Raw genomic sequence first — 23,716 nt, 5'->3', positions numbered from 1 at the left:
TTAAATGAATGAAATTAAAATTAAATGACAATCTGTTTATTCGACTTAAAAAAAACTTATTTTGCTACAAAAATAAATCATAGAAAATGCTAAATTATTCAATATTAATAAAAAAAACTAACAAAATATTAATAAAATGTATTTTATTTTTAAGAAAAATAATTACGAATAATCTTTCTTTTTTCGTATGTCCTTGTGTTTTAAGCTTACAGAGGAGAAACTGTGACATAACACACTCCTTAAATTCTATATTTTGGAAATAATTCTAAAAAAAAAAAACATTTCACATTTCCTTAAACCATACAGAATCATACTGAGTTAGAGCTATTTCTAAACTTCTTTCTAGCTTTCATAAAAAATAATGAATTAAAACATAAATTTGTTAAATAGAAGTCAATAAATATGTCCTTAAAGACAAAAAGAAATTTAATTGAGCTTCATAAATTAATATATTAATCTCCTGCTACTAAAATACACACAATGTTTTTTTCTCTTTAACTTTTTTAAATTAAAGAATCATTTTTTATTATTATTTTAAGTGTATGCTACAGAGCTTAGATTTCACATATCACGTATCTTCTAGATGAAATGGTTACAGTATCTACAGACATTTACATTTACGGCATTTAGCAGACACCCTTATCCAGAGTGACTTACAACCGAGCTTGGTGGACCTGGGGTTCGAACCTTCCGATCAGTAGCCCATCCACATCCCTAGCCTTGTGCACTCTGATTTTATGTATAATGCCAAAATAATATCAATTTTAATCACTATTATTTTAACATACGGTAGAAAACATCTATGTTTGTAATGTCCATTTAATTAGAGCCCAAATGATTTATAGCGTATTTAACACAAAAAATAACCCTTTCTAGTTTGATCCCTCAGCAGTGAATGCTAATAAAGATGCAGGTCCATGAGCTGTGTCGTGTCCACAGACAGATGTTTGGCCTCTCTACTCACACGAGTCGGTCTGTGAATTAAAACGTTAGCTTGAGACGTGAGCAAAGAGTCGAGTGAAATGGATACAGATTGAGATTCTGACCCAGTAACGTTTTCACCAAGCTTTCGTCGCTCTCATGAAACGTTGGCGGTCTTCCCTTATTCAGAGCCTCAATATAATCTGAGAACACAGCAAAGAGCGCAGCAGATCAATATTGATTTAATTTCTTACAAGAGTCATTAGCTTGAGGGATGGAGGTCTTGATAATTGGACGTGGCAGTGTAGGCTGTTTGAATGTTGGGTTCTACCTACAAAGATCACATCACGGCGCTGACAAAAGTAAAAATGCGTTCCGCTCTGACTGGCTGTCCCGTTTGTGGAGCTTTATATCAATTACCCTGAGTTCTAAACAGCAGCTCTGTTGAGAAGTGAAAGTAAGGTAAGGCTCAAACGGATTCTTTCAGCCATCTGAGAACGTTATTCGAATGTAATGTGTTCAGGGGGTTATAGGAAGGTTTAGATGAAACGTTTACTCAATGTTCCCACTTAGATCAAGTTGAATCACTAGGAGGTTTAAAAGGAGGTTCCAGAATAAAAAAATAAGTCTACTGTGGTCATTTGTAAACATATATATATATAATATATATATTAATTATTACGAAGAAATTTTGCTACTGTCTCTACAAAATTCATGGATGTCTTTGTTCAAAAAAAAGCTCCAGGAAACTAAAAATAAATAGATAGATAGATAGATAGATAGATAGATAGATAGATAGATAGATAGATAGATAGATAGATAGATAGATAGATAGATAGATAGATAGATAGATAAATAAATGATTTAGAACTATTCAGCTCATCTAAAAGCTTACAGCTGCCGCTCGAGTCTGTCAGCTTCATTATTTGTCTTGGTGAAGTCTACTTTCACAGAATTGTTTTTTTACTCATTCAATAATTTATTTAAAAACATGATTCACTGTATCTAGTGAATCGGTGAATGTGTCTTGTAAATCTAAAAAGTCACATTCATGCTACAAAAGTGCAGAAATTTCAATAAACACCAGCAAAAATCACACACAGTAATCTGCAATGTCCTGATAGTGGAGAGTAGAAGCATGTATACTGTACATCTGTATGAGAGAGAGAGAGAGAGAGAGAGAGAGAGAGAGAGAGAGAGAGAGAGAGAGAGAGAGAGAGAGAGAGAACTGTGAGATAACTGTGTTACCGCAAAGAGCCACATCATACACATGGGCACACTTGAACATCAACTTTTTTCCCTGCCATTTTGAGCGAACTTAACACAAATCGTTTACTCAAATGATCTTGCTCCTACTGGGAAACTTTGAGGTAGTTTCATCCCACTCACATGCACGTTTGACGAAAATGCCGTATTGAACTCAAGAGAAGTGAACACGCACGACACAAATACAAACTTCGATATAAACTTAAGAACCTCATGAAACCAGGCAAAGAGCCGCGAGTTGGCCACCCCTGGTGTAGAAGTTACCCTGAAATTCATGTAGTTGTGTTGGTGCAGTAATTTGCGTGGCTGTGTTATGTGTAGCAGTTTGTGTAGATGTCTTGCTGCAGTAATTGGTGTGGTTCCATTCTGTGTAACATTGTAGTTGTGTTTTATGTGACAGTTTGTGTAGCTGTGGTTTGTATAGTTGCATTTATTTGCAGTCGTGTTACATGTAGCAACTAATGTATTTGCACTGTGTAGTAGTTTGTGTAGTTGTTTAAAATATAGCAGTTTGTGTGGTTGTATTATGTGTAGTGGTTAGTGTATATGTGCCGGGTGTAGTAGTTTTATATCTGTTATGTGTAGTTGCTCTGTGTATTGTATTAGATTCAACAGTTTGTCTAGTTGCTATGTGTAGAGGTTTGTGTTGTATTAGGTTTAGCATTTTGTGTAGTTGTGTTATGTGTAAAAGTTTGTGTTGTGTTATGTCTAGCATTTTGTGTAGTTGTAGTTATGTGTAACAGTTTGTATAGTTGTGTTATGTGTAGCATTTTGTGTAGTTGTGTTATGTGTAACAGTTTGTGTAGTTTGTTATGTGTAACAGTTTGTGTAGTTGTGTTATGTGTAGCATTTTGTGTAGTTGTGTTATGTGTAACAGTTTGTGTAGTTTGTTATGTGTAACAGTTTGTGTAGTTTGTTATGTGTAGCAGTTTGTGTAGTTGCATAAGGTGTAGCAGTTTAGTTGAGTTATGTGTAACATTTGTGTAACATGTGCAGCAGTTTGTTTAATTGTGTTAGGTGTAGAATTTTGTGTAGTTGTGTAACATGAAGCAGTGTGTGTAGTTGTGGAGTTGTGTTGTGTGTAGAATCTTGTGTAGTTGTGTAATGTGTAGCATTTTGTTTAGTTGTGCTACGTGTAGCAGTTTGTGTAGTTGTGTTATGTGTAAAAGATTGTGTAGTGGTGTAACGTGTAGCAGTTTGTGTAGTTGTGTTATGTGTAAAAGTTTGTGTAGTTGTGTTATGTGTAAAAGTTTGTGTAGTTGTGTTATGTGTAAAAGTTTGTGTAGTTGTGTTATGTGTAAAAGTTTGTGTAGTTGTGTAATGTGTAGCAGTTTGTGTAGTTGTGTTATGTGTAGAATTTTTGTAGTTGTGTAATGTGTAGCAGTTTGTGTAGTTGTGTTATGTGTAGAATTGTTGTAGTTGTGTAATGTGTAGCAGTTTGTTTAGTTGTGAAATATGTATCAGTTTGTGTAGTTGTGCTATGTGTAGCAGTTTGTGTAACTGTGTTATGTGTAGAAGTTTGTGTAGTTGTGAAATATGTATCAGTTTGTGTAGTTGTGCTATGTTTGTGTAGTTGTGCTATGTGTAGCAGTTTGTGTAGTTGTAGTTATGTGTAACAGTTTGTATAGTTGTAGTTATGTGTAACAGTTTGTATAGTTGTGTTATGTGTAGCATTTTGTGTAGTTGTGTTATATGTAACAGTTTGTGTAGTTTGTTATGTGTAACAGTTTGTGTAGTTTGTTATGTGTAACAGTTTGTGTAGTTTGTTATGTGTGGCAGTTTGTGTAGTTTGTTATGTGTAGCAGTTTGTGTAGTTGTGTTATGTGTAGAATTTTTGTAGTTGTGTTATGTGTAGCAGTTTGTTTAGTTGTGTAATGTGTAGCAGTTTGTTTAGTTGTGTTATGTGTAGACATTTGTGTATTTGTGAAATATGTATCAGTTTGTGTAGTTGTGCTATGTGTAGCAGTTTGTTTAGTTGTGTAATGTGTAGCAGTTTGTTTAGTTGTGTTATGTGTAGACATTTGTGTATTTGTGAAATATGTATCAGTTTGTGTAGTTGTGCTATGTGTAGCAGTTTGTGTAACTGTTATGTGTAGAAGTTTGTGTAGTTATGAAATATGTATCAGTTTGTGTAGTTGTGAAATATGTATCAGTTTGTGTAGTTGTGCTATGTGTAGCAGTTTATGGAGTTGTGCTATGTGTAGCAGTTTGTGTAGCTGTGTTATGTGTAGAATTTTTGTAGTTGTGTAATGTGTAGCAGTTTGTTTAGTTGTGTTATGTGTAGACATTTGTGTATTTGTGAAATATGTATCAGTTTGTGTAGTTGTGCTATGTGTAGCAGTTTGTTTAGTTGTGTTATGTGTAGCAGTTTATGTAGCTGTGTTATGTGTAGCAGTTTGTGTAGCTGTGTTATGTGTAGCAGTTTGTATAGCTGTGTTATGTGGTACTCATCACTCTATATTGTCCCACACAATGCAGTAATATCAATCCAGATTATTTAATGAAGATCACATTTATGTAGCTAAGATGGAGCTTTCACTGTAAACCATGTTAGCGTTAATTGAAGTATGCTCTTAAATCCATACTGTATAATAATGAAGCTGCTCTTGTCGCATCCTCTATTGTATAAGATATTCAATTAACGCGGTCTGGTTCACACATACAGCTCTTCCTGCTGGAGGATTTCAGAGCACTGGGCTGTGACTTTGTCTTGGCTGTGCTCCTGTTCAGCCATGCGTTCAGTAAAACACCTCGTTCCAAAGCCAGAATGACTGCATTTAGAAGAGCTGGCCCACACTGGGGTTCTGAGTGTAAGCTGACAGTCACACTCTGCTGTGTGTTATTGTGTCAGCTAATAAAGTCACGCACAAGTGTTTAACAGCGTTAATTTATATACATTGGCTTGAGTATTCAGTAGGTTTGTGTGCAGACTGTGTTCTGTGGTACATTTTTAATTAATGAAGTCAGCAGTGTAGTGTGTATGGGTGTTGGATATTGTGCACAATAATTCAGTTCAGCAGTATAGATAGTAGTTCATTGTGTGGAGCATCGAGTAGCAAAGTTTGCTAGTTTCAGAGTAGCTTTAAAGTCGTGGATTTAGTCCTTCAGTAGTTTTAAATTCGTGGATTTAGGTGTGTCAAGAGTTTTAGATTTTCTGTATGTTTTGGAACTTTAGTGGTTTGTCGAATAGTGTATTTTAAAGTAGGGAATTCAGTAGTGCGTTCCTTTTTAAGTATGTTGTATTCTTTCTTCATCAGTTTAGTGGTTTTAGTCAACCGTACATTGTACATTCAGTACATTGTGTATTTTGTCCTTCAGTTTAGTAGTTCATTAAGTAGTGTGTTCAGTAGTGTCTTCGGAAGTTTATATTTAGAATAGTAAATTTAGTACTGTGTTCAGTGTTTTACAGGATGTGATGTATTTTTTTTATGCAGTTTAGTTTAACATTTAATTAAATAGTAAAAAAAAAAAAGAATAGTGTAGTGAATTCTGTGGGGTTGAATTGTATGTTTTCAGTATGTTATGTATTTTGTTATGCAGTTTAGTTTATTAGCTCCATAGTGTGTTCAGCAGTACATCATTTCAGAAGTGTGTTGAAATTTACTGGTTCAGTTTGTTCTATGTTTTTTTTTTTTTTTTTTTGTACTGCAGTTTAGTTTAGTAGTTTGTTGAGTAGTGTTTTCAGTAATGTCTTCAACTGTATATTTTTAGACTACTAATTCAGAAGCATGTTCTAATTTACTGTTTCAGTATGTTTTACACTGTGCTCAGCAGTTTAATAGTTACTCGAATAACATGTTCAGCAATATAGTTTCTGAGGAGTGATATCAGTAGTGTGTTTATAGAGTGGTGTGTTCATTAGCTGTGAATTCAGTAGTGTGGTCAAATTTACTGTTTCAGTATTTTATGTATTTTGGTTTGCAGTTTGAATTGTTCAGCAGTATAGTTTCAGAGTAGTGAAATCAGTAGCGTGTTTTAATGTTAGACTACTGAATTTAATAGTATGATTAACATTAGTTTTTCAGTATGTACATGTTAAGTATGTTATGTATTTTGTTCAGCAGTTTAATAGTTCATCAAGATTTAGACTAGTTAAAACAGAAGCAAGTTTAGTAGTATAGTTTTAGTGTAGTGAATTCAGTAGTGTTAGATTGTTTTACAGCATAGTTTGTTGAATAGTTTGTTCAGAACCGTAGTTTTATAGATTGATTAATAATAAAGTTTTAGTTTGTTGTGCAGTGTGTTCAGACGTTTTATAGTTTGTTGAATAGTTTGTTCAGAAGCATAGCTTTATAGATTGTTGAGTAATATAGTTTTGTAGTTTGTTTTGTAGCTTATCCAAGTATTTTATAGTTTATTGAGTATTGTGTTCAGAAGTTTTATAGTTTGTTAAGTAGTTTGGTTAGTAGTCTTGTTTGCTGTGTCATTGTCATTACCCACCGAGTTGAGGTCTTCAAACAAGTTGACGTTTAGCTCGTCATGTTGAATGTGGGGGGAGGGGCGAGGGGGTGGGAGCAGTGTTCCCTCCACAGGTCGAGGACTGGCACTTCCCATGTTCTCTATGGCATTACCTGTGACGAAAGATGACACAAACACAATTTTAATTTAACTTTTTCAATCAAATGCTTGATTTCTATCCCTTATACTTCACTGTAATGATACATTTACAGTCTCTAGTGTTCTTTGCCACTGAATTGAACCATTCTGCATGGAGATTTGGCATTTGTGTATAAAATTCAGCAGTATACAGTATATCCTGTCTCTACGCTTATTTCTTGCTGCTATTATCCACAATCCACTTCTTTTTTGACAGTCAGATTTGGGTAAAGCCAATTTCCAGTATTACCCCATTAATGTGGGTTGCGTAGGTCAATAATATTCCAAAATAAGAATAAACAGATCAATATATTGTGGATTTGAATGACACTCAGCTTTATTGAAAGTTTTCTCTCTAGTCAGCATCAGTAAATTCCACCATTATGGCCATTTGCCACTAATCTCAGCTATATACTCTCATGCATTAATAAGTACAACCGTTTAAAGCAGCAACATATTTCTTAAAGTCGACTGCTGCCAAATCTTTGAAATGTATATTGCACAACACCCGACATCATTTCTGCAAACAAAATAATCACTTTGGCATTCATGTGAGAATAATGGCTTGTTTACTTTATAGAGCATACAGTGACTGGATTCAAAGAAACAAATATAACCTGAAAAAAGTTCACACGCATGTGTTAAAGATCGTGTAAAAAAATTAAGAAACCAAACATGAGTGTTATATAAAAATCAAGGTTTGATTGGAAGAAACAATACAATAATAAGGTGCTGATCTGAAACCAGTCAGGATGTAGCCTATAATTTGTTTTCTGACATCCCTTGAACTACATTTCTGCTACGCAATTAAGCACAACAGTAAATCGTTTGTTTAACCCTACACAAGTCTAAATTTTTCACATTCTGGAGTAGGCTATGCATTCTAGCTTAGTTTTCTCCTGCCAGGTTTGCTTTAGCTTGTTAGGATGATGTTTACTTGCTAGGCTGCTCAGACTGCAGACATCTGTTTAAGAGAGAAAAGCGGCATCAGCCGTGTGACGGTGAAGCGTTCGCTTGCTTTGTTGATCGTTAGCCACGGAATAGAAGTAACACATTGTGCACTTTAATATTATTAATGTATCTATCATTGTTTATATAATTAAAGGGACAGTTGTGGCTCAAGTTTATAAGGCTCTGGGCTGTGGGTTCAAGCCCCAGCACTGCCAAGCTGCCACTGTTGACAGTGGCAGCTTAACCCTCTCTGCTCCACGGCGGTTGTGTCATGGCTGACCTTGTGATCCGATCCTAACGTCTAAAGTTGGGAGAAATAATTTCGTCTTTGAAGAAATAATTTCACTGTGCTGTAATGTATATGTGACAAAATAAAGCCTTCTATTCTATTCTAGAAATGTTACAAATTCATATATTTTGATATAAACAAAAAAAAAGTTAATCGGAAGACAGATCAATATTTTATATTTGTATTTTATTTATATTAAAGTAGATCTACAAGATTTCACAAAAGTTTGCCAATTCCATGATCAAGTTCCCCCAATCGCATTTCACTTAGCAATCTGTGATTGTGAAGACTAACATATCCTTCCCCCTAGATATTACACCTTTTCAAATTCTGCTCACACAGCATCATAGTGCAGTTGAATGCATTTACAGGAGAGTGCTAATTGCCTTATTTTGTATACAAGAGTCAACCCACAGTCGTGACTAGTTAGTCTCATGCTAATAAACAAAGAGGAAAACAAGACCTTCCTTCTCAACAGTGTTGGGATTCAATCACACCAAACTTTGTCTGTCTGCTGTAAATATACAGAAGATTTATGTATAACACATTTTAAAAGGAAGATATTTTGGATTTTTGTGTTGCGCTATTAAACACGCTCTTGGCTACGTGAACGAGCGGCACGGTAACACTCACGCAGGCAAGTGTTGCTGTTGAACATGTGCAGGATCCGCAGGCACTCCTGCAGCTGATTCCCACTGCCTTCACAGTTACACCACTGAGACACCTCCATACTGCTGTTACTCACGTAGTTTGGTGTCATGATCGTACCTGGCAACAAGGATAGAGATAGACAGATAGATAGATAGATAGATAGATAGATAGAGAGAGAGAGAGAGAGAGAGAGAGAGAGAGAGAGAGAGAGAGAGAGAGAGAAAGAGAGAGAGGTGAGACACAGAAGGTACAGAATTTGAAAAAAAAAAAACTAAGACATTTGAAATGAAAAACAGAGGGAGAGATATGACAAGCTAATCAGTCAGGCCTCCATCTGGGAGAATCTGCAACTCGCTTGGCCCTCGGCTTTAATCGTGTTAACACATGCAGCCACATCGTCTCTCGTTTATGTGACACATCTCTGACTAATTTTATTAAAGAGCCTGATGTCCTGATAGTTCACGTCCATGTCACACTGGGAATTCAGCACAAACCCTTGAGGCTGCCAGGACATTTTCCTAATTACTGAACCTGTGTAATGGCATCTTGTCCCGGAGGAAATGTATTCGGTAATCAGATCTATTTCAGCTCATGGCAAACATGATCATTTCACTGAAATAAAGGAGCATAGAGGAAAACTAGAGCTGGCAATAAGCAAAGATTTTACAGATACTAATAAGAGACAAACTGAGATTTTATTCACAGAAAATCATTTTGGCATAAATGCTTTCTTTTGAGTTTTCGAGACAAAGAATTACTGTACAAAAGAGTTTCACCACTGGATGTTTTCATTACAGGTTTGAATGAACACCAAAAAAACAAAACATCTGGTCAATATGAAGAACACAAACAACACTAAGGATCTGGGTTGCTGATTGGAGGATTGGAGTTCAAGCTCCTGCCCTACCAAACTGCCACTCTTGGGCCCTTGAGCAAGGACCTTAACTCTCATTGCTCCAGTTGGTGCTGTATCATGGCTGACCCTGTGCTTTATCCTTAATGTCCAAAGTTGGGATATGTGAAGACAGAGTAATGTACATGTGACAAAATAAAGTCTTCTATCTTCAGCAAGTGTCTTGATCAAGGTTGTGATGTATCTAGAGAAATCTCTTTTTCTGATGACTCTTCCCTTAGTGTAAGCAATGCTGTGCAGTGGGATGGTGTACTGCCACCAGAGGTGGGTAGTAACGAGTTACATTTACTCCGTTACATTTACTAGAGTAAGTTTTTGGAAAAAATGTACTTCGAGGAGTAGTTTTAAATCACTATACTTTTTACTTTTACTTGAGTAGATTTGTGAAGAGGAAACTGTACTCTTACTCCGCTACATTAGGCTACAATGAGCTCGTTACTTTCTTTTTACCTCTTCGGTATTCTACGCATCAATTTTAATGTTGTTTTTTTTTGACAGAGAGAGAAACATCCGCTAAGGCTCTACCATGTGACTGTGTTTCACCAATCAAACGTAGTTGTGCGGGCTCGTCACGTTACCATACTCAATCTCAGCGGGGACGGGTTAGTTAGCAACACAAACAGTCGGCAATGCACACGGTGAAGTTTAATAGTCACCTCACTGAGTGATTTTTTTTTTGGTGAAATACTTTGTTTCTGCATGTTTTCACACACGCTTTACTTTGACCGGTGTGGAGTTTTCTGTTCAGCATGCCTGGTATGAAATGTGTGTGTTTCCTTCTGTTGTTCTGTCACTGGAGACACACACACATAGTTTATGAGAATTTATGGGCTGCCTCGTTCTAGTTCTGCCTGGTAAAAAGTATAAAGGTTTGGAAATTTGTGTTACTTGTGCGTATTTATTTTTTATTCATTATTATTTTATTTATTTTATTTATGAAGTACTTGAATTTAACTGAATTTAAGCTATTTTGTAATTAATTAATTCTAATTAATTTTATTGATAATTTAATTGATAGCCATAATTTGCCTAAATATTATTTTGTATTTTTGTCTGCCTGATTGTTGTCTTGTGTTAAAAAATAAATCAGACGTTACTCAACAGTTACTCAGTACTTGAGTAGTTTTTTCACCAAGTACTTTTTTACTCTTATTCAAGTAATTATTTGGATGTCTACTTTTTACTTTTACTTACTTTTTAATAGTACTTTTACTTGAGTACAATTTTTGGTTACTCTACCCACCTCTGACTGGCACTACCATGACACTGTTAAGTGTTATAGAGGAATTTTGCTTTTCCATCGTAGTCAATATACAGGCAGTTTTATCTTATTAACAAGATGAATGTGATTTTATATTAACAAGATGAATATGATGCCAAGCCAACACAGGCACCATGAACACACAACCACACACAAGGACAATCTGGACTAACCGATATACCTTGTAGAAAGATTTTGTGGACGTTAGGGGAAAACAGCACAAATGGATGAGGATTAATCCGCAGCTCATGAAGCTGTGAGTCTCCATCGCTACCTTATCATGTGGCCCAACAGGTTAAATGTTTTATGTCATTTTCCGTTTTTTATTGTCAGTTTAGATTTGAAAAGTAATAATCTATTAAATTATTAGGACAAACTTGCCTTTTCTTTAACTTGTACTTTTTCATTAGATAAACTGGCACTGAGATGTTTAACATTTTTAAAAGAATGAATTCGAAAATAAATGAACACAATTTCTGCAGCAGAAAAATAAATAGTTCAACTCTGTTCTTTAAATTAAAAAAAAAAAACTTTAATAAAATCAAGAAAAATAAATAAATAATTTAGGAGTGCATGGATTAATTTATCTCATTCCTCATGCTGTTTTAACCTCCAGCTGCATTGCATACGCAGTTTGCCCTTACTTTTACTTCTTCATCCTTTCTTTTATTTTTATGTTGTTTTGGATTTTGCAATGGTATAAAGGTGCACATAATCCAGCTGCATTTTGAATTCTTCCTACCTGTTTGTTTCTTTGATGTGAGCTTATTTAAAAAAGACTCAGGGAGGATTGTTGCATTTCATTTTTGATTGCTTATGCTGTGTTTTTGGTCCAATTTGATTTATGTTGTTCCTTGAGGAAGGATGGAAGGCATAAAGACACGCTGCACAATTTCAGAAGCGCCGATAAATACCACCATGTGCCGTGGCATATGTTTCCTCTGCCAGGTATCACTACTGGATTTACATATGTTTATGTACATTTTTACATATCCTCTACATAATTTTTAAAACTGCTTATAAATAAAAAAAGTGTACACAAATCTACCCTGTAAGAATTTTGATAATTAATGTTGGAGTCAGGAAAGATTCATCGGAATATTATTATTACATGATTTATACATTCTTGACAAGTTATTGAGATATTTTCCTTAAATAATTTCTCTTAATATATCATAGCTCAATGAGAAAACTCAGTGAGAGCTCTGAGGTTTTTGCTTATGAGGTAAACATCTGCACACACACACACACACACACACACACACACACACACACACACACACACACACACACACACACACACACACACACACACTTCCGTGTCAAACTGCTTTACTTGGAGCACAGTGACTTGGATCATCTGTGCTCAGTTTGTGTGAATAGGCATGGACTCGGGGCTGTGATCTTCTGGTGGGCCGTCACAGGGCATTTATCATCGCATGATTGCTCACCGATCAGTCCGGCGTACGCCTTCAGGCAGACCGCTCCGCTCTCACGCAGACAGCCTGAAGGGGTGTAAGAGGAGGGCTGGCAGTTCTGCTGGAAATCAGCCAGTCTAGACCTAAGAGAGAGAGAGAGAGGGAGAGAGTGAGAGAGAGAGAGAGGGAGAGAGAGAGAGAGAGAGAGAGAGAGAGAGAGAGAGAGAGAGAGAGAGAGAGAGAGAGAGAATTTAGAAGTCCCATTTATTGAGTCAGTCAAATCAAATATCATCCAAAAAAAAGAAAAATGAACAAAAACATGTCAGTACATTGAAAAATGTACACGATCAGAAATACACCCAAAAGCATCACATGCATGTTTAACTCTGAGCTGCAGCCATTTAACCATTCACCATAGCTACCACTTCCACTACTTCCTGTCCTGGCCTTCCATTCATCTTCATTTTCCTTGTTGTCTTTGTTATGTACAACATAAACAATGTTAGCAGGACTATAATACTTTTTCGTCCTGTTTAATACATGGAGAAACAGCACCTAAAAATTCACCCAACAATGGAAACATGATGCCTAAAATGGAAGTGAGTTTGTGTGTGTGTGTGTGTGTGTGTGTGTGTGTGTGTGTGTGTGTGTGTGTGTGTGTGTGTGTGTGTGTGTGTGTGTGTGTGTGTTTATTAGGCTATTTGTTTTTGCATGTGTATGTACATATGTATTGTTACCATGTTTGTGTATAATAATAATAATAATAATAATAATAATAATAATAATAATAATAATAATAATAATAATAATAATGTAACCAAACTGAGCATCAGTATAGAAGTATATAAATATATGTATATGTATATGTATATAAATGTATGTACTGTATATAAAGGAAAAATAATATTGGGCCTAAAACAGAGCCTTGTGGGATTCCATATATAATTCACCATGTATGGTTTGCATAGGATTTCTGTAAAATATACTGTATTATTAAAAAAAATAAGTAATTAATATAAACGACAATAAAATAGAAGGAAATTGAGTGTTTTTGTCACTATGTGTGAGACCCTGTGTGTGTTTAGGTGTACACCCACCTGCACAGGTCATCACGGAGGCAATAGCTCTCCAGGTGCAGGCAGTTTGGTTGTGTGTCTTTCTCCTCATATGAACATGATGGGACGATGGTTTTCCTCCTCCTCTCTCCACACAACGTCTCAGTGCAGGAGCAGAAAAGCACACCAAAGCTGTACTCTTCAGGTACACGCTCTAGAAATCTGCGCAGCGCCCGGTGGCACTTCTGTCTGTTGCAGCGATCTGAGCCTGCTGCTCGCTTGGTGCACGCCAGCACATATTCTGCGCGAAGAGCACCACACTTCTCGAACAGCCCACAGTCCTGAGCCGCCTTTAAACACTGGTTCTGTCCGTCTACTGGAAACGAGGACACTGAGGTAGAAAAGGAAAGACAAAGGTGTGAGGTGAGGTGTGAATTAGACCTCGATAGAGTCAGCAGGGTGGCAGACTGAGCTCCAGACACCTTCTCGGTCCAGTGCCACAGAACCCGAGGACTTGAGAATGATGGAATATAACAGTCTTGCTTTTGGCCTTCAGGGGGATTTATAAAGATGAATGGAAATCAGATCCAACTGCTTGTTGTATGGCGAGTTAACATTTATGTATGCATGAGGTACACCCCACGATTTTGTACTGAATTCATCTACTACTATCTACTTTATCTGTCTACTAGGAAGCTGATTTTAATCTTAATCGTTAAATCAAACCAAATAGAAAAAACACCGCTAACACGAATAAGTCACATTGTGACGGCGTAAAACGTAAGGATGTTGACAGTCATAATGTGCATGGCCAGTGAGTGGACTGATGAACTGATGAACATAATCGCTAGCTGACAGAAATGGTTTTCTACTTCCGAGCTGTTACTTGCATCATCCTCTCAGGTGGTGACGGCTCTCTGCAATTCTCTTTGAGTCTCCGCTCTTTGCGCTGTAATAAATCTCAGCAGGGACCCATCAGATATGAAGTAGGTAAGCCTATTTAAAGTCATATTTTGAAAGTTCGACAGCATTTTGCCAATGTTTCATAGATTCCAACAGGGGAATTCTGAGAACCCACTCAAACCATCATGTCTTCCCAGAGTCTGGTATAGCCTGTCATGGACTTCTACAGACCACCATATATTCATAGACTACAGGGACGTCTTGGTGTAATAACTAGACCATAGCGACGTCGTAGTCCTCTGACCGCCTGGCTGCAACAACATGGTGTATACAACATCACTTGGCATCATGTGACTGCCATAATTAGGTGCCAGATAGATGATTAAGAATTTAATTATCAGAAAAACAGGCAGCATGATGGTACAACTGCTGGCTCACAGCTCTAGGGTTCGATCCTGAGCGCTGTTTACTGTCTATGTGGAGCTTTGCACAAGCTTTGCATGTCCTTACTGTGTATTTAGGAGATCTCGACTCCTCCTAACATTTAGAAAATATGCCTGAAGTTGGATTAGCTAGGTTAAATGTCCCTAGGTGTGTGTGTGTGTGTGTGTGTGTGTGTGTGTGTGTGTGTGTGTGTGTGTGTGTGTGTGTGTGTGTGTGTGTGTGTGTGTGTGTGAGAGAGAGAGAGAGAGAGAGAGAGAGAGAGAGAGAGAGAGAGAGAGAGAGAGAGATCCTGTGATGTATAGGATATGTTTCATAGGAAAATGAATGAATGACTAAAAATACAAAGTAGTTCGCTGAACTAGCTGTAACCTGCTCCATCTTTACATAACATTAGTATCTTATGTCATAAATCATGAATTTATTTGATTGTCTTTAGTAAAAGCTTTATCTTATGGAAGCTTGTTGCTGCCTCGTTTTAAAAAATAATAAGAGATAATTACATGCGACTTTATATTTCAGAATTGTGACTTAAAATCTCAGAATTCAGACTTTTTTCCTTGCAATTCTTAAATTTTTCCTCAGAAATTAGTCATATATTTCATCATTTTGATCTTGCTCTATGGTCATGCATACTACAAAGTATTGTTTTTCACTGAATAATTTCAATTAATGAGACTTTTAGATGGACAAAGTGTGGCCCACGACTGTTACAGACGACCTCGCGAACGAAGATCCACACTTCGTCCATTTACAAGTCTCATTAACTTGACGGACAGTTTCTCTGACATCCAACATTTCTGGTGCATCCACCGATAATCATGTTGAAGTTCTGATGCCTGAAGCTGTTGGTGTATAAAATATGCCAATGCTGCATCATCTGGTTTGTTGCATCTGTGCCATGACCAATTCCTCTGTAACCTTCTTTCAATCCTGAGATATGACGTCAGAATTCTGAGATATAAAGTCACAATTCTTTAAATGCTTTAGACCACTGATCAACAGTCATCCCAGCTTCATCAAGTGTCCACTGCTGGACTCTTGAGCAAGGACCTTAACTCTCAATTGCTAAGGTGTAGAAAAATAAGATGTGTAAGTCGCTCTGGATAAGGGCATCTACCAAAATGCTGTAAATGTGTCAGTGGAATTTTCCAAACAATTGTGGCTATGGTAACTCATAATGTATAAGGCATTGGATTACTGGTCAGAAGATTGAGTTTGAAGCCAAGGGTCACCAAGCTGCCATTCCTGGTCCCCGGAGCAAGGCCCTTAACCCTGAACTGCTCAGCTGTATAAACAAAATAAATGTAAGTTGTTCTGGATAAGAGCTTCTTCCAAAATGCTGTAAATAATTAGGATCAAAGCAGGAACTGTGAAGCTGTACCACTAACCTCTGCACCATCTTACTTCCTTTAGTGTTTTAGTTAAACATAGAGATAGCTGCTGAGAATGTACTGTAGGCTTTTTTCATCCTAAAGCCAGAACCTAAACCTGAAACACTCATAGAGGTGGAACTACCTTGTCAGTGTCACCATTAAGAACAGTCCATCATCCGAGTAATATGTGGCCAGAGGTGATGGTGTCAGTGATGCATGGGCTCGAGGTAGAGGAGGGCTGACATGTCGCCCATAGCAATAGCCGGGCTTCCTGTCAGTAATTGTAGCCCTACAAAGTGCACTTATATGGTTGGTATATGTGACAGTTGAAGAGTGTTGAAGATTTGAAGTACCTGCCACAATCGAGGCCAGTTTTGTTACTTCGCTATTTCTCACAAGCTCCAGTTCGATGTCCTCGTACGGGGATGTCTCAATGTCATCATACCCTGCAAAAGTCACACAATCAGTGCACACACACACACACACAGAGCAAAACAAGTGGCGGAATGTTCCAGAGTAATTAAGCCTGCAGAAGCGCACCATTACCTTATCGTTACAGCTAATTAAGAGAGCTGCTGCGTTTAATCAAATTACAGGGCTTATATGATGGCTCTATGATGATGCATAACACATAATATCATAACTAATATTGCCTAGTTATCATCTAGACTTAAAAGACTCCTGGGGGGAAATTGTGTACGCGCGAGAGAGAGGTTTCTTGCTCCGTTGCATCTTTGAGAAAGCGCAACGAGCTAAATTCAGATGGACGAGTATTCCGTGTGTGTATGATATCATTCCGAATGCCCCGCCTTTGCCCGTCAAAACGGTAGTGCATGATTTTTCTTATCACGATCTCACATGCAGGAAAGCACAATGCAAATGAGTGTTTTTTTGGCACGACGCATATCACGGCGCAATCACGCAGCTGCGTGCTGCAAGCCGCGGCCGAGAGTCGCAATTTGAAACGCAGGGCTGAACACTTGACATTTCCATTTGACAGTGGATGAAAAACGCTTGTTTCACGGGACTGCTCGTCTCTCTTCTGACAAACTATATCCTCACTCTCCATTCCTTTGTAGCACTATTCAGACACCGGCATATTACGTTAATAGGAAACCGTTTCGGTGATGCATGCTACATACCTCACTATCTGGTTTTAATAGATATACTAAATGATTCATTTTTCTAGCACTCTGTCATAATGCCTTCAAGGTCAACTACGAAGATTACTGATCCTGATACAGTGCTTTTTTTTAAAAATTTGAATAATCAAGTATTTAATAGAGTTATAAAAAAATATTCATTCACTGCATTCAGATGTAAATATAATGTCAAATATTATAGTATTTTTCTTCTTGTTAATCTAACACTGCTAATCATGCTGTGCGATTGTTCTCGGCTCTCCCAGAGCACCGGTCTGGTTTCAGACTCACTTGATTAATCAAAACCCTGGTGCATTTGTGTTCATCCTACATCATCACAAACAAACATGGAGAACATAGAGATCTCACCGGTCTCTTCTGTGTTCCCCTGACACTCATGCTACACTTGTGTTGTAGAGTCTAATGATGGCAGCATCGTCTAAAACACAGGCTTACTTGCAAGTTATTTTACCCGAGTGGGAGCTGTGTTGCCGTTGCAATGCAGCAGAACTTGTACCACCTCCTACAGGTAGTCTCCAACAGGGTTCGGTACCTCACTACTCTTCCTGGTCCACATGACAGCTTTCACATGAATGATTTTTCATATGATCTGTGCTCTGTTTTGGACTGAATTGCCAGTGTGAAAAAATGATTATGTGTAATTATGGAGCTGTATAAAGTAAGAGAATTTAGAGGGCTTAGAGAACATGGATAGAGAGATTTGACTCTTGGGTAGGAGCAGATATACAAACGGGGAGTTAAAAACAACATATCATATTGTCATATTATATCACATCATATAATACCAGCCCTAGATATTCCCCAACACAGCATTTCCACTCACGAACATGCCCAATGAAGCATTCATGCATATTTATACTCCCACACACTCTTAAACATACATGTGCCTGTAATGACACACACTCAGACAGGTTCCTTACCCTGTGGAAAGCGCACGGTCCAATACACTCGGAGACAGAGAGCCTCTTTACGTGATCCACGCTGGCACTTGCACTCCTGCAGGGGCCGATGGTGCAGCAGGGCGTTTTGGGCATCGGCGCAGGCCTGTCGGGCTTCGAGACCCAGTGGTGACACAGCTTCCTCGTCCATGCAGTAGTCTAGCTGTCTGTAGAGTTTTTCACACTCAGCTTGGGCCATACACTCCTGCACAGCCTGCACGCAGTCCAGTGTGCCAGGGAATAGGGGCACCACCGAGGACAATGAGCCTGAAGGACAGGACACATCACAGGACACTTTTGATCACTGTGGATAGTCCACTACAGAAATCAGAGCATCATATGTATTTGCTTCAAAATATAATTTCTATATATATATAATTTTTATAGGACACCTTTATAAGTGACGTGACATACAGCTACTGTAAGTACGGTGACCCATACTCAGAATTCGTTCTCTGCATTTAACCCATCCAAAGTGCACACACAGCAGTGCACACACACACACCGTGAACACAAAGTTTAACTTGAGGCTGTGGTGAAATGTTGTTTTGAGCAACAAATAAAAATAGTGAATTTCCAAGTAAATTCATTTCTGTGTAAAGTGTGAATCAACAACAATACTGTAGAATAAATGCGCCATTAATTCTTTTTACCAGAGGCCAAAAGATAGAATTTGCCCTGTTTTGGTTGTGACGATGTTCAATATTAATTGTCTTTGTCATGTCACAATCCACAGTGTTGGTTATTATTGTGACGACGACGTGACATACGGCTAAGTACCCATCCAAAGTGCACACACACACACACACAGCAGTGAACACACACCCGGAGCAGTGAACAGCCATTTATCCTAAAAGCACCCAAGGAGCTGTTGGGGGATTCTGTGCCTTGCTCAAGAGCACCTCAGTCATGGCCGGCCCCAGACTCGAACCCACAACCATAGAGTTACGAGTCAGACTTTCTAACCATTAGGCCACGACTTCCCCAACAGTTAGTCTTGTTTGTCTTCATTTATGGTCATTTTAGACTGCTTTTTTAAAATAAAAATTCCCAAGAATATTTGACTATTTAACTGAAATCATTTTAAACGTAACACAATCATTATACTGCATAGTTCAGTATCTCGTCACCAAATCCATGATCCGAAGCAGGTTCACATTAGTGAGTCTATTTAACACAAATGTACACAACCACAGGATCTTTCTTTCTTTCTTTCTTTCTTTCTTTCTTTCTTTCTTTCTTTCTTTCTTTCTTTCTTTCTACACTCTTGCAAACAACTTGTTCATATCCAGCTTGATAAATGAACTTCAATACAGCTCGACTTCAAGGATAACGACTTCAGCTGGAAACTCATCACAGACACACATAACTAACACAAATGTAGAAAGCTGTCCCGTCTCTGAGGGAACAGATTTGCATCAAGACTCTTCTCTGTTCTGGCACATAAGTGGTGGAATAAACTTCCCCTAGACATCCAGACAGCTGAGTCACTGGCTGTCTTCAAACAACAATTAAAGACCTAACGCTTCCTGTAGTACTTAAATTAGCACTTGCATTGCCTGTGTGCTGTTGTTGCTATATTACCTCCTCAAAAGAGTTTTTAGACTGACTCTATTCTTAGGCAGTGATCTGGCCAAAAATACAAGAAAGGTCTTGCTTAAACATTTGGTTATAAACTGCAACACCTGCTTTTAGACATCTATGATATTTGTGGTCCTGATTTCACAGACAATGTCATCAATGGCACGATGCTAACAGAGGGAATTTGAATAGAAGGCTTTATTTTGTCACATATACATTACAGCACAGTAAAATTCTTTCTTCACATATCCCATCTTTGGAGGATGTTGTCAGAGCACAGGGTCAGCCAAGATACAGCACCCCGGAGCAAAGAGGGCCCTCAAGGGCCCAACAGTGGCATCTTGGTAGTGCTGGGGATCGAACCCCATTCCACCAATCAACAACCCAGAGCCTTATCCTCTTAATCCATAAAGTACCCAAGCTCCTGAGTCTGACCAATAACACAGAAGAAATCTAACTTAACCTCAGCTTTTCAAATCATTTTATTGGCATAGATTATAGTCACTTTTTTTTTTTTAAACAATCTTGTAAGCAGAAATACAAGCTTTTGATTATTCCATGTTCTTGCGTTGCAATCAAAAGCTTGTATTTGTGGTTACAAGATTGTTTAAAAAAGAAAAAAGAAAAAAAAACAAGTGACTTTTAGAGCATGTCGGCACAAGAGACTTAATCCATGTAAAAATAGCAGTTTTCCTGCGGTGTGCTGCTTAGTGTCCACAATCACCTGGGTACAGTGTAGACATATTTTTGCTCTTCATTTGCCTGTCAAAACCGTTTTCTTTTCACTTCACTTAATTCACATCTAATTGACCCTTTAAATAATTAGCTTCTATATTTTGGCATTTTCAAGTGCTGCGAAAAAATATTCTTCCACTTCTGCCTCAGAGAAAATTCCCTTTCTTTTGTCCACGTTTTTTGTTTTTCCGTGTCTCTCTCTCTCTCTCTCTCTCTCTCTCTCTCTCTCTCTCTCTCTCTCTCTCTCTCTCTCTCTATCTGAGCTTTTCCTTTCAAAGATATTAGTAGGCATTACAGTAAATGTAGTCAGGTTTGCACTTTATGTTCAAATGCATGTTCAAGCCAATTTTATTTGTATAAAGCTTTTAGCAATGGACGTGTCACAAAGCAGCTTTACAGAAAAACAAAATATATATATATATATATATATATATATATATATATATATATATATATATATATATATATATATATATATACACACACATATAAAAATTACGGATGAAACGTATAATAAGCAAGTCAGAGGTGATGGCGGTGAAGATAAGACTCAAAAGTGAACCCCTCCTCATGTGGGTGACAGTGAAGGGTGGGATCATAGATCATTTCCTTTCTATAACTGTATAATGTATAGTGCTAATTGTGTAACCATATAATCCCTTATAGTTTTAACTTGACATTATGTGCTGTTCACTGATCGAGACTTGAATGCAAACTGTTCTACAAAGATCTACAAATCGTGTAGATCTTTAGGCTGTTCATGTGTGGCCATTCTGAGCAGCGAGAGAGTCTCAGGTGACAAAAAGAGAAAAAAGAGAACTAGGTGACATTTACACACAACTTTAGTAAAAGACTGATAAATGGAGTGAATTGTAAAATGGGTCATGGGTTCAGACTGAGTTGAGATGGTCTCGTTTTCCCAGCGGCCCAAAAATGGAATTTGCTCCTGTTTTGTTGTGTCCATGTTCAGCATTAAATGTCTGACTCCACAGTGGTGCTTAATATGAAACTCATATGAAACTAGACACTCCGAGCTTTAAGTATGTGGAGTTTTATAAGTTTTATAAGTATTTCTGTTTCTCTCTCTCTTTTTTTTTTTTTTTGAAAAACACACGTCTAACACTGAAAGCCAACTCATTTTAGATCAGACTCACAGATATAAAATAATTCACTTTTCAATCAGTTATAGTAGTTATTACGTTATAGCAGTAGTTGTATATTTCTGTTCCACCGACTGAATGGAACACCAGCGTACTGGTATACAGGGTTAAACACACAATGCCACATGTTCACTGGCAACCGATTAGTGCCATTGTGACCAAAGACAAACAACGACAAAGAGAAAGTCTGATAGACCCGAAAAACATAAATACAGCAAAGAAGGTAAAGGTGACGATCAGACATAAACATAACCTGCTAAATGACTACAATTACACACATCTGCACAGCTGGATTTATTCATAATAGTAATAATGTTATGGAAAGTAGATCAGTGCTTGTTCCAGGAAGTGGAAGCTCAGTGCTTAAGGTGTTGATCTACTTACTGGAAGCTTGGCGAGATCAAATCTCAGGGCCACCAAGCTGCCACTCCTGGGCTCCTGAGCAAGACCCTTAATTACTCAGCTGTATAAATGAGCTAAATGTAATTCACTCTGAATAAGTGCATCTGCCAAATGCCTTAAATGTTAATGTTATATCATTTATATACACGTATTAATTTTTATTATACTTTCTTCAGTTTCTCATATGAATAGCAACTTTCATTCATTCATTCATTCATTTTCTACCGCTTATCCGAACATCTCGGGTCACGGGGAGCCTGTCACCAGGCGTCATCGGGCATCAAGGCAGGATACACCCTGGACGGAGTGCCAACCCCTCACAGGGCACACACACTCACACACTCACACACTACGGACAAATTTCCAGAGATGCCAATCAACCTACCATGCATGTGTTTGGACTGGAGGAGGAAACCGGAGTACCTGGAGGAAACCCCAGAGGCACGGGGAGAACAAGCAAACTCCACACACACACAAGGCGGAGGCGGGAATCGGCCCCCCAACCCTGGAGGTGTGAGGCAAACCTGCTAACCACTAAGCCACCGTGCCCCCCTGAATAGTAACTTATTTGATTATTATTATTATTATTATTATTACATGTCCATGTCTGTGTTCGTGTTCCTGTGTTCCCAGTTTCCTAGTGTTTCTAGCCCTTTGTCATTTTTCCCCAAATAATCCCCCTTTATGTTATCCCTGCATTAGGGTCTTTTTATCTGTTAAGACAACCGTGTTCTCTGGCAAATAGAGCATTTGTTGTATTCTGTATGATTGTGTATATGAGAAATCAAATTCAAATTTGGACAGAAAATTCTCCTTATCGTCTCCAATTCTCTTCAGTTTAAACAATGTGACGATAAAGAATCCCACCACTTTGACATAGTAAAGACGTTTTGTTGGTCCCAGGCTGTCTTTTAAAATAAAATAGAAGTCTTTATTTTTGTCACGTCTACATTACAGCACAGTGAAATTCTTCACTCGGAGTTTGGAGATTGGGGTCAGAGCTTAGGATCTGCCATGATACAGCACCCCTGGAGCAGAGAGGGTTAGGGGCCTTGCTCAGGGGCCCAACAGTGGCAGCTTGGCAGTGCTAGAGCTTGAACACCGATCTTTCAGTCAACAACCCAGAGCCTTAAATACCCGAGCCACTGCTGCCCCTTTTACGGCGATCATCTCGTTCGCGGGACACGTGAAGACGTTTTACATCGAAGTTATTTGACGTTCCACCCGGATTACAGTCAAATAATTTTTCTCAACAGAAATTGTGTGATGATTAGTATAATTACACCACAGCACGGTTGAACGCTCGAATGAGAAGGTGTTGATAATATCATAGCTGAATAGATACATGACTGTAATGTAAATTTCATTTGAATGCTCTCATTCTTATGACAGCTCATTAACAGGGACTCGACACAAGCATCTAAACCTAATAATAGACTATAGATCCTGGTCTAATAGAATAGAGTTCAGATATGTTGTTATTTAATGAAGAAAGATGGATAATGGTGAAGATTTCTTTAGGAAACTCTTGGTTCAGCTCTTTGTAATAGTCTCCTGACACAGGAGGCGTTTTCTGTTATCACACGTTAGATCACGGCCGCTTTATATCCATCAACGTCTCTTTTTTCCCCGGGTAAAAGAAACCAGAGAAGTAAACAGAAATCCTCAGTGCTGAAGACTTCTTCATATTCAGTCA

The 23,716-nt window shown here is 37.9% G+C and overlaps 1 protein-coding gene across 2 annotated transcripts in view; it reads right to left on the bottom strand.

Moving 5' to 3' along the window:
• The window catches only part of gfra3 (GDNF family receptor alpha 3), a 48,097-nt gene that overhangs the window by 3,918 nt on the left and 20,463 nt on the right, over nt 1-23,716 (bottom strand). For both annotated transcript variants that reach the window (XM_027165240.2, XM_027165241.2), the window contains 6 exons: nt 18,125-18,409; nt 16,395-16,487; nt 13,364-13,712; nt 12,300-12,409; nt 8,657-8,791; nt 6,628-6,758 (listed from right to left, as the gene is read on the bottom strand). In XM_027165240.2, the coding sequence (XP_027021041.1) occupies nt 6,628-6,758; nt 8,657-8,791; nt 12,300-12,409; nt 13,364-13,712; nt 16,395-16,487; nt 18,125-18,409 (1,103 nt within the window). The remainder of the gene's footprint in view (nt 1-6,627; nt 6,759-8,656; nt 8,792-12,299; nt 12,410-13,363; nt 13,713-16,394; nt 16,488-18,124; nt 18,410-23,716) is intronic.

This window comes from Tachysurus fulvidraco, chromosome 10 (genome assembly GCF_022655615.1).
Source record: "Tachysurus fulvidraco isolate hzauxx_2018 chromosome 10, HZAU_PFXX_2.0, whole genome shotgun sequence".
Taxonomy (NCBI): Eukaryota; Metazoa; Chordata; class Actinopteri; order Siluriformes; family Bagridae; genus Tachysurus; species Tachysurus fulvidraco.
This window is presented reverse-complemented; position numbering and strand designations above follow the sequence as displayed.